This window comes from Hordeum vulgare, chromosome 1H, assembly GCF_904849725.1.
Source record: "Hordeum vulgare subsp. vulgare chromosome 1H, MorexV3_pseudomolecules_assembly, whole genome shotgun sequence".
Lineage (NCBI taxonomy): Eukaryota > Viridiplantae > Streptophyta > Magnoliopsida > Poales > Poaceae > Hordeum > Hordeum vulgare.
This window is the reverse complement of record NC_058518.1, coordinates 100,310,942-100,326,159: the sequence shown is the minus strand read 5'-3', so window position 1 is coordinate 100,326,159 and position 15,218 is coordinate 100,310,942. Positions and strand designations below refer to the sequence as shown.

The following is a 15,218-nucleotide window of genomic DNA, read 5'->3' as shown; positions in this document are numbered from 1 at the left end:
AAACCAACAGAGATACTGAATCATCTCACTGATTACTACAGATCTACTACAGCTCATGTGAATGATGCATCATCACATACAAGATTATAGCAAAACTCACCTACATCTACAACTGTAAACTGATAGGCATATGGCATCATAGACGGAACCAATATTACCACCAAAGGTAGGCAATGGTGAATGGTGAACACACACAAAGACTGATGGCTAAACCAAAAGGCGGCACTATGCTCCACACTAGCAATCATCGCACTGCCACTGTCAAAAACCAAGGTAAATGACTACATATATTCACGGTTTCAGACACGTCTAGCCATCTAGGTATGAACTAACATATATATCTAGAACAAACAACCAGCCAATCGCTTGGAATGAACTGAATTCTAATTGCAAAGTGACAAAGATCTGAACTGAATTCTAATTGCAAAGTGACAAAGATCACACACGCAACAATCCTCACATGGCAAAACAGCAATAGCAAAATATTCATCCACATGTAAGCCCTGCATAGTTATTGACTAATAACCTAGAAACGCCTGCAATAGAGGGTTAAGCTCAAGAACACATATGTCAACAAGATACATGTCCCGTAATCGCACCACCTTGATAAGATCAACAAAGCATAGAATATAAGAGCAGACATGGAATGGATTAAAATCATTAAGACTAATAGCATACGGACACCAAAATTTAAGCACGCATCGCATTACAGGAGTAGGCGATGAAATATTCAGGAAACATAATACTCCAAGGTTTCAGCTTAAAAGACAAACGGGACACATCTAAATGAGTTCGGTTCTCGATTGGTAGGTAGGTAAAAGAGCAGAGCAAACGCAAGCCACCTCTAAGCCTTCTGGTTGTAGACGTAGGTGAGGCCGCACTTGCCGCAGTAGTGGCGGTCGAAGTGGTTGGCCATGAAGGTGCCGGCGCCGCAGTCGGCGTTGGGGCACTCCTTCCTGAGCCTGGTGACCTTGCCGGTGGCGTCGTCGACCTTGTAGAACTGGAGGACGGCGAGCTTCACCTTCTTGTGCTTGTGCTTTTGCTTCTTGGGCTTGGTGTAGGTCTTCTTCTTGCGCTTCTTGGCGCCTCCGCGGAGGCGGAGCACCAGGTGGAGGGTGGACTCCTTCTGGATGTTGTAGTCGGCGAGGGTGCGGCCGTCCTCGAGCTGCTTACCGGCGAAGATGAGGCGCTGCTGGTCCGGCGGGATGCCCTCCTTGTCCTGGATCTTGGCCTTGACGTTGTCGATGGTGTCCGAGGACTCCACCTCCAGCGTGATGGTCTTGCCCGTCAGGGTCTTCACGAAGATCTGCATCTTGGCGGCGGCGCGAGGTCGCCTCCGCGCGCTGCGGCGGCGACGGTGGCGGCGGGGTAGGGTTTGGGTTGGGGGCGGAGTGGATGCTAGGGTTTGTGGGGCGTGGAACGGCCTAGCTTTATAGCTGGGGGGTTTCGGATCGGGCGTCTGGGCTCCGTGGACGGTACTTTTGGGCCGGGCTGTGGATTGACTTCGCTTGTGTGGGCCATTTCATGTGGGCTTTGACTCCAGGATTTCCACCTGTCAATGGGAAGGGAAATTCAAATGTTGAAGCCCACAGGCTAGCTCGATCATTTTTTCGTAGTAATATTGGCCGATATATTCGGCTCTTTGTTATTTGATGTAAGCATTTTCTCAAAAAGAAAATGATGTAAGCAGGGGTACTGCACCTCAGAAAAAAGAATTGTTGTTATCCCTCAAAAGAAGTTCATTTTATAGTCCATCCCTCCTAAAAATCATTTTATTGTCCTAAAATATTGTTTACATTTTATATCTCCATATTAGAGGCCAAAAAAATCATTCAAGGGAATTCATTTCTACTGTATTTCCTAAAGGAAAAGGGGTTTCATTTCTCTCAGAGGAGATGATTTCTCACGACTATGCTTTAACATCTTTTTGAATGTTTAAATTCGGCAGAAATTCATTCATTCGATCAGGAAAATCAACTGATGGAAAAGCGCAATCTGCAGTTTCAATTTCGGTTGGTTCTTTTGCTTTGCACTACAACTTAAATTAACCGCACAACAATGTTCGGATCATCCATTCATTCTATGTACATTCAGACTGGCAATTCTCATCAATCATCCATCACCCAAGACGAGCTACGACGGCATCGCCAAGATCATGAGATGTAAGCCTTGACGAGCTCGGTGTAGTTGCAGACTTCTCCTGTCCTTGGGCATGTGATCTTGCCCCCGTTCTTCTTGGCCATCTCATCAAGGGCCTGGGGTTTGCAACACCGCACAACACAAGCAGCCATCTAAGTTCTGGATTCAGTGTGAATAGTTGAGGTATTAAGATTTGAGTCGGATCGGTGCATACCTTGGTGCTATAAACGTAGCCGTTGGGCAGGACGAGCGGTGGATTCTCGGTGTCCATGAGCTCCTTGGTTATGTGGCAGACAAGCTTCGAGTGGTGCTGCTTTGAGAAGGGCAGCGGCTCTGCGAGTTTCCGGAAGCCGTCCAGCGACAAGGGGTCTTCTTTGGGGCAGTTCCCCTCGAAGCAGAATCTTTGCAAGGTCAAGGAGGGTAAACAAGATATCGTGGTTATGTTACTACAGATTTAGAGTATGGTCACCAGTGAAAAAGAAAAGAGAAGCATCAATCATGTAAAGGATACGGAGTCTTGAGAGCTGTCAGGCCTGCTTGCAGGTAAATGTTCAGCAACGGCTCAAGCGTCATACCATATAGTTTGTAGAATTCTTGCTTAAACTGATCCACAAGAAAATCCCACTGATTTTGCTCAAATAAGACCTGCGAGTAAAACAGACGGCATTAGCAAGGTGCCCAAATTTCCATTGATGCTTAAGCACCAACATCTTAGTCCAGCTGCTATCATATTTCTGATGCAGGCACAACAAAACAAGACGACATAGACAATGCTGCTAACCTTGTAAGAAACACAGTTTGTGGTGCTTCTAAAAACCAGTGTTGCTGTAACACGCTGCAATTCTTTCATGTGGGTAGACCCCCAGGGAGCAAGGTATTTCCGAGCATATGATATAGCCTGCAGGAAGTTCTTAGCCTTGACTAGTTCCACAAACTCCTGAAGCCTCAGTAAAAACTCAAGCTTACTCTGCAGGGTAAACAACAGGGTGAACAACAAAAGACACTGATATACCCGAACAAAATTAAGTGTTGAGACAAAGAAGGTGCTATATGGCGGCCAGAAGCTAGCAAAATCTGGTTTCGTTCTATTTTACATATGGAAAAATGTAAAGAGGAAGACTGATGCCTCGCTCGCGTACTATGCATCCTCCCATAATGGTTAACCTTTTTTTCTCTAGACTTGGATGCTTTCACGCATGAAGAGGTGTAACAAATTACCTACATTCTCCGATTTGGAGTATAAAGGCAGACATTTCACAACATTCATGCCACAATATTATAATTACTGAGATTATCTGTACCCGCATAAAGTGACTAAGTTACAAAGGTGAATAATTTCAACAAGCAACCGACATGATTGATGAGCTATCAGCATTATCATTGGTAAAGATCAATGCAAGCATCCCATTCCCCAGTGCTTTATCATATGGACAGATTCTTTACTCCATCTCACTGCTATATGAACGGCATACATCAACAATGAAATAGCACAAGTAACACAAACCTTTGATTTCTTTAACCGGGATTTATTTTCTGCACACCAAGCTAAAGCAGGAGCTATTTCCTTATTCCGAAGAGAATCAATCACTCTTTTTGCATCTAGAAAGACATCAATATCAACAAGGTCCTGCATATAAACAGTTGAATGGTTAGGTTCCGAACAAAAGAGTATCTGCAACTGTAGATAAAGGCAGTAGGTTCTATCTTGTGACATCATGATTCGACAGATAACAACTCTATCGTTATGATAATCACAAAAGGCATTTAGAACTGATACAGAGCAAATCTTATTTTAGAGCATCTCCAACCGGACTGGCTAATTTGAACCCGCATATGTCTGCAGATGCATCCAGGTAGTGTCCATGAACATGCCAAAGGAACTCCATTCGTCCCCGCATGCGATACCCCCATTTGTCCCCCAAATTGTCCGGACAAAGGCACGTGACTGGTGGGAATGGAAAGAGCAAGAGGAGAGAAAGAAAAATGAGAGAGAGAAAGTGGTCCAGGGTGGGCCGGGCCCAACGTGGCGGGTTTTCCGGACACCGTCATTTCCTCCCCACATATGGACTGGGTTTGGGGATTTGCCGACAGCCTGGACGTATGGGAAAGATTTGGGGGCCTCCGTTGGAGAGGCTTTTTTTCCGGGCACTGACCAGGCTGTCCGCACGGACATGGGGACAATTTGGGGGTCGGGTTGGAGATGCACTTATCTTCTTGTTTAGGTGATGCATCAAAACCACAAAGCAACATGCCAACATGGTCTACTGGCATATAAATCACACAATAGCACACAAAGCAGAATGTCAGGAATATAGCTGGACAACTCAATGATAAATGGTAAGTGCAGAAGGAAGAGAAATTAAACTAAGGCCCTGTTTGGAACCACCTAGATTATATAATCCAGTTTTTATAATCTATTATGTTTCCAAACAGAACAACTTATAGTGTAGATTATAAAAACTAGATGGATAGATTATTAAAAACTCATAATCTACTCTATACCAGCTAAAATCAGATTATGGATTGCTAATGACCCATTACCCTTGTAAAGTTGGAGATAATAACATTTCTACCACCGCTACCCTCCTCTTTTAAAAAAAACAGAGGGTAGATAGGTCATTATGCAATGTAAAACCTGGATTACAGTTTATATAATCTGGCCTCCAAACATGTTCACCTAGATTATTTTTATAAACCAGATTATATAATTTATCTTCATAATCCAGATTATCATAATCTATTATGGTTCCAAACAGGGCCAAAGCCATCCCCATTACGCATACTTTCAATAAAACCTTCCAAACAAATGAAAGCAGAAACTGTGATGTAGCAGCATAAATAGACATAACACAACCCAACTGTCTTTGACCAACTGTCCTCAAAAAAGGTATTGCAAGCCTATAGTGCAATAAGAAACCGATAAAATCTAGGAGGGAGGTTATGTGGAACCCTTAGAAAACCAAAAGCACAACGCAGAATGTCAGGATTATAGCTGGACAACTCAATAGTAATGGTAAGTGCAAAAGGAAGAGATTAAATTATGCCATCTCCATTACACACAATTTGCACAAAACCATCCAAGCAAATGAAAGCAGAATCCGTAACAGTCTTGCTAAATCTCAGTGGACCGAGACTTGGTTATGTCTCAGTCGATGCTATATTCGTAAGATCTTACACTAAGTTCCGTACATTTTTTTCTTTTTCTTTCTTACATGCTATTTCAGTTGACTCAAACTTTGTTAAGACTCAGTCCACTGAGACATAACCACACCCAATCTGTAATGTAGAAGACTAAATAGACATAACACAACCCAACTGTCTTCGAAGAAAGGCATTGCAAGCCTGTAGAGCAATAAGAAACCGGTAAAATCTACTTACATTATGGGACGGAGGGAGTACTTAATTAGGAGGGAGGTTAGTGGGACCCTTAGAAGATCAAAACTCGACTGGGGTAGATTCATGCAGCTAGTCAAGATATCAGTTAAATACATAATACTCGACCTACTAGGCACCAGCACCCAGTGGCATTGCTTAAAGAGGAAGGACCAAGATACCAGTAAATGATTCACTCTGCAGAATAAATTCCTCACGGGAGACGAACCCTAGTGGGTTAGTGTCAGCGCACCCCCACCAACAGAGGGACACTTGATCCCCAGCCAAATACAGAGAATAACACCACCAGTTGAAGGAGTACCCATGGAAATGAAGTTGGTTCGAAGACTCTTCGATTTTATTTGGGCTTTAAGTGATATGTACTTCCATTAGAATGAGGAGCAATCCCTACGCTATTTTCTTAAATGCAGATCAAAATTATATGCTAGCCAGTCTAGTATCCGTCTACTCACGAAATGTGTAGTGAGGCAACCCTCTTACACAGCCGATCCTAGGATAACCGTACAACATAAAACGCATGCAACTTCACTGCTGACAAAGAACACAGAAAGGTCCAAAGACAACACCATGTCACACGCCCTAGAACACCTAAGCTCCACGACAACGCCCTCAGGAGGGAAATGGCGCACAGCATCGCCGCTGCCAAGCCCTAAACAGACAGGGGTCTTCACCCAGAACCCTGATACGGAGAGGAGAACCACAACTACTTTCACATAAGGATAGCAGCACCGGCAGGCCAAAGCGCGGAGCTTTCGCTCGGCAACTCACCCGTGCCAAAACAATGCATCCAGAGCAGCCGAGACTGCTTGCTGTTGCCATATAACATATTAATATATTATCCTCAAACAACCATGATTTTTCTTGGTAAAATAGACATCAACGCACATCCGCTGCCAGGTTCTGTTCACCCTAGTCACAGTTTGCATAGTTCTACTTTCCTAAATAGTAGAAGCATGTAGCTACATGAATCGAGCAATCAACCAGAATCCCTTGTTGGGGTGCCCTTCTTGCACCATTCTTATACCTGAATGCCAGAGGTTTCCGCGAGCTTGGTGGCGGTGTCGTAGTAGGACATCCGGAGCATGTAATCAACTAGGATGCGCTTCAGCCGTATGTCCTCCCACTCGGCGTCGTCACCGGCGCTGGCGGCAGCCAGCCGGTCCAGCCGCGCACGACACCTCTGCACCTGGAGCTCCTCCGCCCTCGCACCCTCCTCCATCTGAAGGTCATCATCAGGAACCAATTTGTCAGCAAATGGAACAACAAAAGGAACACGATCTTTGCAGTACAATCGAGAAGCACGAACTGATTAGCTAGAAAGTTGGGATCTTTTCTGAGCGAGAGATGGGAGGATGTGTGTGGGATTTTGGGGGACAGTGCCTTGCGCTTGAGGCCGTGGAGGCGGGAGACGAGGGAGGTGAGGTGTTCGACGGCGGCGGCAGAGCCGCTTTCTCCGGGGGCAACGGAGGCCGAGGAGGCCGAGGAGAGGACGGCGGCGATCTCCTTCTCGGCGAGTCGGTGGTTGGTGCGGGCGGTGGCCCTGAGGGCCTCCAGGGGCACGCGCACCAGCTGGTGCTCGAGCCGCACCGACTCCGCCGCGCGCGTCTGTCTCCCCGCCGCCGCCGACGGAGCCGGCGAGACGGACGGCGACGGCGATGGTGTGTCGATGGCCATCTCCATCTTTCTTTCTTTTTTTTTTCTTCCTCTCGCTCTGCTGTGACTCACACCGAGAAACAGGGGGGATGGGTTGTGGATTTGCTGGAGAATAAATAAAAAGAGGCCGGCAGAGAAGAGTGATGCTGTCCGGACACTGATGTGACCTTGTTTTGTTTTTTTGGCTTAATTATTGCAGGTCCAATGCTTGTGCTACCCTAAGATAAAGCAAAAAGAGAGGACTACTGTGAAATGGAGTAGTAGGTAAATTATATGTCATGTTTGGAAGGTAAGATTGTGAAAGATCATTGTAGACATTAGTGTTTGTTTGAAGGTTATACTAATATATCATTGACGGATGGGTAGAAACCCACGAGTTTTCCTAGGGTTCCGACCTAGGGTTCTCCAGCCCTCCCAACGATGCGTCGTCATGAGTTTCCTTATGCGACGCTATGACCGATCGACCCCCCTTGACTCAGCTCGCCCCTCCATTGCCTCCTAGGCTAACTTTCGCCTTAGTTTGTGACTCACGTGGCTTGGGTTTGGGGCTTTGAAGACAGTTCAAGATAGTTCGGTCGGGGGCTATGGCAAATTCGACGGGAGGATTTGGCTCATGGGGCTTGGGACGAAAATCTAAGTAAACTTTTAGAAAGACTGCATCTGCATGATGAGGAGATTGATGACCTTATCTGGGAGGATGAGGTGGATGCAACACAAGAGAAGCCCTAGTCGATCGTGCTGGCCAAATTGTTTGTCAAAACAAGTTTTAGCCATAGTATGTTGATCGCTGATATGATGCCAATATGGAATCCGGCTCAAGATGTCGTGTTGAGGAGAATTAATCCAAATCTATTCTTGATACAATTTCACTGCTTGGCTGACCGGAACAAAGTTATGCATATGGACCATATGATTTCAAGGGATTCGCTCTGTTGTTCGCTAAATATGATGGCTTTACAAACCCAGAGAAGGTCAAGTTGGATCGGTTGGAGACATGGTGACAAATTCACAAGCTTCCGAGTGGGTTTCTAAAAAATAAGTCTTTCCTGGAAAACATGGCAAAACATATACGGGAAGTGCAAGAGGTTCATATTACTCTCTAATGGATTTGTGTCCGAATTCATCCGTATCAAAGTGAGACATGATGTAAAGTAAATGACCTATTGTGTCACCGGCGCAGAGACCAACTATGGCCAGGAAGTTAAGCAAGCTATGGGTGGCATGTATAGCGAACGTTCATTTTATGAATTACCCGAGAGAGCGTTGTCAAGTGTACATACGGGAACACCAAGAAACAATGACAAGGTTAACAAACAGGCTTAACTACCCCTAGATCATGTCAATCGTTTGTTCGTATAGGCGGCAATTAGACATGACCTTGGCGTCGAAAATACTAGAGGTGAAGTTGATCTCGGTGGCAATGTGATGGAGATAAATCCGACGGATCTTGGGGTAGGAATTGTTGACTCCCGTAGGAGTTCTTTGGTTTCCCTAAAGAAAAAGGATGAAGTAAAACATCAGCAAAGTAATTCCCTCAGTTAGAAAACCAAGATTATCAATCTAGTAGGAGTCACCCAAGCTAACAATGTAAGCAATACATGTGCACAAACAATTACAAACTCGCACCCAATATGGGAGGGGGTTGTCAAACCCTTGTCTTGCTAGTTACAAGATTAAAAGCGAATAACATAGATAGATAGTAGCAAAGTGGAACGACAAATAAAAGGATAAATTCTGTAGAAGAATTTGTTACTGGAGAATAGAGTCGCGGGGCATAGGTTCACTAGTGGCATCTCTCTTGAAAACATATGAATGACATGGTAAACAAACTACAGTTGGGCAACTGAACATATTGCAATATTTATGACTATGATCATTCATAACATAATCTCATATAGGCATTACGTCGGTGGTAAGTAGACCGTTAATCGAACTACATCTACTACTAATACTTCACCCCAAAATCTCTATCTAGCATGCATATCAAGGTATCAAGTTTGCAAGAAATAGAGTATCACAGTAAGTAAGATGGCATAATATAGAGAGGAAGAAATCAATCAATATGAAAAATATGTAGTTTTATCATTGGTGGCAACAATACAATATGTGTCTTGGACCTTAATGTCACTGGGTTAGAGCACGACAAGGTTGAACACACTACAAAAGCACAACTCTTTGAAGAAAAGCCCATTGAACTTGGCCAAAGAAGATAGTAGATCAGACATCATACAAAGATATTTGATTATGCAACAACAAAGGCTCAAAAGATTCAATTCATTTCAATAAACAATTTGATCATAAAGTGAAAATTCATCATGTCCCAACAAACACACCACCGATTACATGGAATGATCCTGACCGTGTAAGAAGGCTCACGGGAACATGGTATCAAATATCCAAAAAGAGATAGAACCATCTAGCTACTATTATAAACCTATAGGTCCTAGGGAAACTACTCACATGTGGTCATGAACGCAACATGGTTGATGGATATGGCTCCGACAATGGCTTCACCCTCATGTAGGGCTCTAGAACAGGCCTCCAAGTGGGATCTTAGCGGAACAAGAACTTGAAGTGTGATACGTCCCCAATGTATCGATAATTTGTGAAGTATTCATGCCATGTTTACAACATTTTTACATGGTTTTGATGCACTTTTATATGGTTTGAATGAAACTAATCCGGACGAACGTTGTTTTCAGCAAAACTGCCATGGTGTTAGTTTTGTGCAAAAATAAAAGTTATGAATTGGGTTGAAACTTTATGGTGATTTTTTATGAACAAAAGAGACCCCCCGAAGCTTCATGGAAGGACCAGGCGAATTCCAAGGGGGCGACAAGCTCGGGGCACTCCTGGGGGTAGGGTGTGTGCTGCAAGCTCGTCGCCCCACGTGGGCCCCCCTTGATGTGAAACATAGGACAAAAAATCCTATGAATACCAAAAAAAACTTCCGCTCCATGGCCGCAAGCCTCTGTTGAGCAATCTCATTCGTAGCCCTTTTCCGACACCCTGTCGGAGATGGGGGATCATCACCAGAGGCCATCTTCATCATCCCGACAGTCTCCTTGTCAAGGAGGGAGTAGTTTCCCCTCGGGCCTGAGGGTATGTACCAGTAGCTATGTGTTTGATCTCTCTTTCTCTCTCTTTCTCGTGTTCTTGATGTGGAACGATCTTGATGTACCACGAGATTTGTTAATATAGTGATCATATGGTGTTCTTCCCTCTCTATGTTGTGATGAATTGAGTCTTTCCCTCTAAGGTTTCGTTATGTTGGATTGAATACTTTGGATCTGAGAACACTTGATGTATGTCTTGCATGCGGATATCCATGGTGACAATAGGGTATTCTATTGAGTCACTTGATATATGTTTTGGTAATCAACTTGCGGATTCTCTTGGTGACATTAGAGCAATATATGCACATGGGTTGGTACACGCTTTCATCCTACTTTCTTCGGGGTACTCTTTGAGGTTCTTTATGTGGATTGAATGTGATGAATCTAAAATTGTTTGATGCATGTTAAATAATCAACTCACGGATACTTGTGGTGACATTGGAGTATCTAGGCGACATTAGAGTTGGTCGATGCATACCGTAGGTGTTATTCTAGTACGAACTCTTGGGTTGTTTGTGACACTTATAGGGATGGTGACACTTGTGATCTGCATTGGTTTTTTACCCGAAGAGGAGGGGGTGATGCAACACAATATAGATAAGTATTTCCCTCAGTGAGAACCTGTGACAACCCGAGATCGACGTTCCAGAAGATTCCCCTTCTATTCTGTTTCCGTCGTGTGATTATTTTTATTTGTCGTATCATCATCGCATCATGCGCATCATCCGCATTGCATCGGCATCCCGTTGCCGCCAGTTTTCAAACTTGCATCCGTTATTAGTTGTCGGTTCTCGTCGTTGTCCGTTCTGAGCTCGACCGCACTCGCACGCGCCCGCGACATCGTTAAACCTGTTTTTAAAAGTGTGTGTAAAATATTCTCTGATTGAGTTGAAACTTGGCGTGCGGTATAAATTAATTATAGGTAGGCCGCCTATCAAATTTCGTCGCAATCGGAGTCCGTCTGGTACCCGAACGGTCGACCGTAGCGGCACCGTATTCGGTCTATCGTCGGACATCTTTCGGTGTTTTAAATCTCGTTGTCGGGCCGCCCGTTTTCCCTCTCGTCTCCGGATAACTACTCTACATGGCCACTTAACCGTCCTCACGTTCGAGATTATTCGATTCTGACCGCGCGGTTGGATCCGGGACGAAATTCCGCTAAACCTACCCCCCCCCTTTGTCTATAAATAGACCTCCCGAGGCATTTTAGACAGCAAACCCTAGCCGCCTCGGGGTCCGCGCCCCACCTACCCCCAGCAGTCGCCTGTTGGGGAACGTCGCATGGGAAACAAAAAATTTCCTACGCGCACGAAGACCTATCATGGTGATGTCCATCTACGAGAGGGGATGAGTGATATACGTACCCTTGTAGACCGTACAGCAGAAGCGTTAGTGAACGCGGTTGATGTAGTGGAACGTCCTCACGTCCCTCGATCCGCCCCGCGAACAATCCCGCGATCAGTCCCACGATCTAGTACCGAACGGACGGCACCTCCGCGTTCAGCACACGTACAGCTCGACGATGATCTCGGCCTTCTTGATCCAGCAAGAGAGACGGAGAGGTAGAAGAGTTCTCCAGCAGCGTGACGGCACTCCGGAGGTTGGTGATGACCTTGTCTCAGCAGGGCTCCGCCCGAGCTCCGCAGAAATGTGATCTAGAGGAAAAACCGTGGAGGTATGTGGTCGGGCCGCCGTGGAAAAGTCGTCTCAAATCAGCCCCAGAACCTCCGTATATATAGGTGGGAGAGAGGGGACCTTGCCTTGGGTCTCAAGGAGCCCCAAGGGGGTCGGCCGAGCCAAGGGGGAAAGGTCTCCCCCCAAACCGAGTTGGACTTGGTTTGGTGGGTGGGAGTCCTTCCTTCCCTTCCCACCTCCTCTTTTTTTTTCTTTCTCTTTGATTTTTCTTCCAATGCGCATAGGGCCCTTTTGGGCTGTCCCACCAGCCCACTAAGGGCTGGTGCGCCACCCTCAAGGCATATGGGCTTCCCCGGGGTGGGTTTCCCCCCCGGTGAACTCCCGGAACCCATTCGTCATTCCCGGTACATTCCCGGTAACTCCGAAAACCTTCCGGTAATCAAATGAGGTCATCCTATATATCAATCTTCGTTTCCGGACCATTCCGGAAACCCTCGTGACGTCCATGATCTCATCCGGGACTCCGAACAACATTCGGTAACCAACCATATAACTCAAATACGCATAAAACAACGTCGAACCTTAAGTGTGCAGACCCTGCGGGTTCGAGAACTATGTAGACATGACTCGAGAGACTCCTCGGTCAATATCCAATAGCGGGACCTGGATGCCCATATTGGATCCTACATATTCTACGAAGAACTTACCGTTTGAACCTCAGTGTCAAGGATTCATATAATACCGTATGTTATTCCCTTTGTCCTTCGGTATGTTACTTGCCCGAGATTCGATCGTTAGTATCCGCATACCTATTTCAATCTCGTTTACCGGCAAGTCTCTTTACTCGTTCCGTAATACAAGATCCCGTAACTTACACTAAGTCACATTGCTTGCAAGGCTTGTGTGTGATGTTGTATTACCGAGTGGGCCCCGAGATACCTCTCCGTCACACGGAGTGACAAATCCCAGTCTTGATCCATAGTAACTCAATTAACACCTTCGGAGATACCTGTAGAGCATCTTTATAGTCACCCAGTTACGTTGCGACGTTTGATACACACAAAGTATTCCTCCGATGTCAGTGAGTTATATGATCTCATGGTCATAGGAACAAATACTTGACACGCAGAAAACAGTAGCAACAAAATGACACGATCAACATGCTACGTCTATTAGTTTGGGTCTAGTCCATCACGTGATTCTCCTAATGACGTGATCCATTTATCAAGCAACAACACCTTGTTCATAATCAGAAGACACTGACTATCTTTGATCAACTGGCTAGCCAACTAGAGGCTTGCTAGGGACAGTGTTTTGTCTATGTATCCACACATGTAAATGAGTCTTCATTCAATACAATTATAGCATGGATAATAAACGATTATCTTGATACAGGAATTATAATAATAACTATATTTATTATTGCCTCTAGGGCATAATTCCAACACCGCCACCTCCAGCCTCTCCCCTCCTCTCCTCTCATGGGCCCGCCAGGCCCAGATCGGGCCCGGCCGAGCCCATCGCGCCGCCGCCTCTCCGGCCTCATCCCGCGGCTCCCGAGAGCCACAGCTCACTAGCCGCCCCGCGTCTCCCGTCGCAGCCTCCTCATGCGGCCCCGGTCGCCGTCCGCGCTGGATGCAGGTCGCCGCCGCCTCGCCGGAGGTCCGTCCTCGTCGGCCGTCGTGCCCCACCGCCGGCAGAAGCTCGCTGGAGCAGGCAGGCCCACCATGGCGCGCCTCCCGTCGCCCGGTTCCCCGCCCCGCGCCTCCCGTCGCGCCGGCCTGAGGCCGCAGCCCCGCTGGCGGATCCCGACGGCTCCGTCACCCTGGAGCTCGCCGCCGTCGTGCCCTCACCTCGATCGATCGAGAGGACGAGGCTTCGCCCCGAGCGCCTTTTGGTTATGTTGCGCCCATCATATTTCGGCCCATTTAGATTTTCGGTTCCTGTGAATTAATTATTTTCAGGATATATTAGATATTTTAAACGCCCGTAGTTTAATAATCGTGCATCGAATTGCGATGATTTAGATATGTATATCGTGTAAAATTTCGCGTAGATTTCGAATTTACAACTTGCATAAATGTTTGAAGTAGTTTGCCGTGTCAAATGCCTAGTTTTGCATGCTGTCCCAATAGGGAAGTGCCCCGCAATTATTTTCGCGCATGTCCGGATTGCTAGAACCCCGTAGGTAAAATGCTCATGTTTTAGGAACCCTTTTGCCATGTATTTTAGAGCAGTCGTTGGTATTTTTGCGTGTAGGATTCCATAGCTAGTTTGCTATACCGTGTTTAGGATATTATCTCGCATATACGTGTGGCGATATACTTGTGTTGCAACCCCACATGTTTTATATGTTTTCGGGGTAGAAAAATCCATAGGATTTTTTTGTGCATTTAGTTTTAGCTTCTGAGAAAGTTAGTTCGCGTGATATTTTGCATGTTGCCCTTTTGTTTATTTTCTAGGATTTATTCCGTGCTAGTTATGATTAAGTTGTCAACTAGAGAGTTGCTCTTAGATGTTTAGTCTAGTCCCTGGTAATGTTGGTTGCAATAGAAATCCATGTTTAGGTGTGGTTTGATTGTTCTTTACTTGCTAGGAAGTAGTGTTGTTTTAGAGATGTTGAAATATTTCTAAGTCTGAAATCTGCTATATTTTGTTGTTGTCTTGTCTTGATTCTATCTCGTGATCTGTAGCCCTTTTGAGGTTGGTGCAATGGAGTTAGTTGTAGACTTTAGGATTCTCTAGCATGCTGTCAATTTTCATGCCATTTGGAGTCATGTAGCTTATGGTTTTGCTGCTGTCAATATGCCTTCAGATCGAAAATTGTTGTTTCATAAACTGTTATTTTCACTAAGTCTGAAACTGTGTGTGAGATTCCCTTTTGTGACTTCTTTTCCTAGTGTTCCATGCTTCCATGTTAGGTGTTGTTAGTTGTATGTTGTAGTGCTTCTTGCCCTCTATCGTCTCATGCCTTGGTTGAGCATATTGGATTTGTGTAGCTCGTAGTTGTGGGGTGTAGAAAATGCTATGTGGCTGATTTTGGCAGATTGTAGTGATTTCTTGTTTTGCTCGTAGTTGTTGAACCGTTGCTCCGTTTTGATCGTGTCCTATATGAAACTAGCTTAGAATCTCGTGTAGTTTCATATTATCTTGTTAGTTGTGTGTTTTGAGATGCTTGTGACCGTCGTTGCACATATTTTGCATTCATGCCATCATATCTTGCGGTGCTTGTATCTTTTGAACCGTAGCTCCGTTGGAGATGTTCTCTATGTGTAAATTGCT

General features: G+C 45.5%; 2 protein-coding genes across 2 annotated transcripts; both read right to left on the bottom strand.

The window, feature by feature from the left end:
- Nucleotides 1-647: 647 nt before the first annotated feature.
- On the bottom strand, nucleotides 648-1,400 carry LOC123426261 (ubiquitin-40S ribosomal protein S27a). Its single transcript, XM_045110063.1, has one exon. It carries the CDS (start codon nucleotides 1,310-1,312, stop codon nucleotides 845-847), a length of 468 nt encoding a protein of 155 aa, XP_044965998.1. The 5' UTR covers nucleotides 1,313-1,400; the 3' UTR covers nucleotides 648-844.
- Nucleotides 1,401-1,934: 534 nt separating this feature from the next.
- Nucleotides 1,935-7,322, bottom strand: LOC123426251 (protein MAEA homolog). The gene is made up of 7 exons (XM_045110053.1): nucleotides 6,913-7,322; nucleotides 6,557-6,751; nucleotides 3,644-3,766; nucleotides 2,921-3,106; nucleotides 2,651-2,784; nucleotides 2,354-2,540; nucleotides 1,935-2,255 (listed from the first exon to the last, which is right to left on the bottom strand). Exons 1-7 carry the CDS (start codon nucleotides 7,210-7,212, stop codon nucleotides 2,154-2,156), a joined length of 1,227 nt encoding a protein of 408 aa, XP_044965988.1. The 5' UTR covers nucleotides 7,213-7,322; the 3' UTR covers nucleotides 1,935-2,153.
- Nucleotides 7,323-15,218: the final 7,896 nt, after the last annotated feature.

Coding starts and splice junctions, on each gene's coding strand:
- LOC123426251 (XM_045110053.1), bottom strand. CDS start 7,212: ATGGAGATGGCCATCGACACACCATCGCCGTCGCCGTCCGTCTCGCCG. Junction 3,767..6,556: donor CGGAAACCTCTGGCATTCAG/GTATAAGAATGG, acceptor GTTTATATGCAG/GACCTTGTTGATATTGATGT. Junction 2,541..2,650: donor CTGACAGCTCTCAAGACTCC/GTATCCTTTACA, acceptor GACCTTGCAAAG/ATTCTGCTTCGAGGGGAACT.
- LOC123426261 (XM_045110063.1), bottom strand. CDS start 1,312: ATGCAGATCTTCGTGAAGACCCTGACGGGCAAGACCATCACGCTGGAG.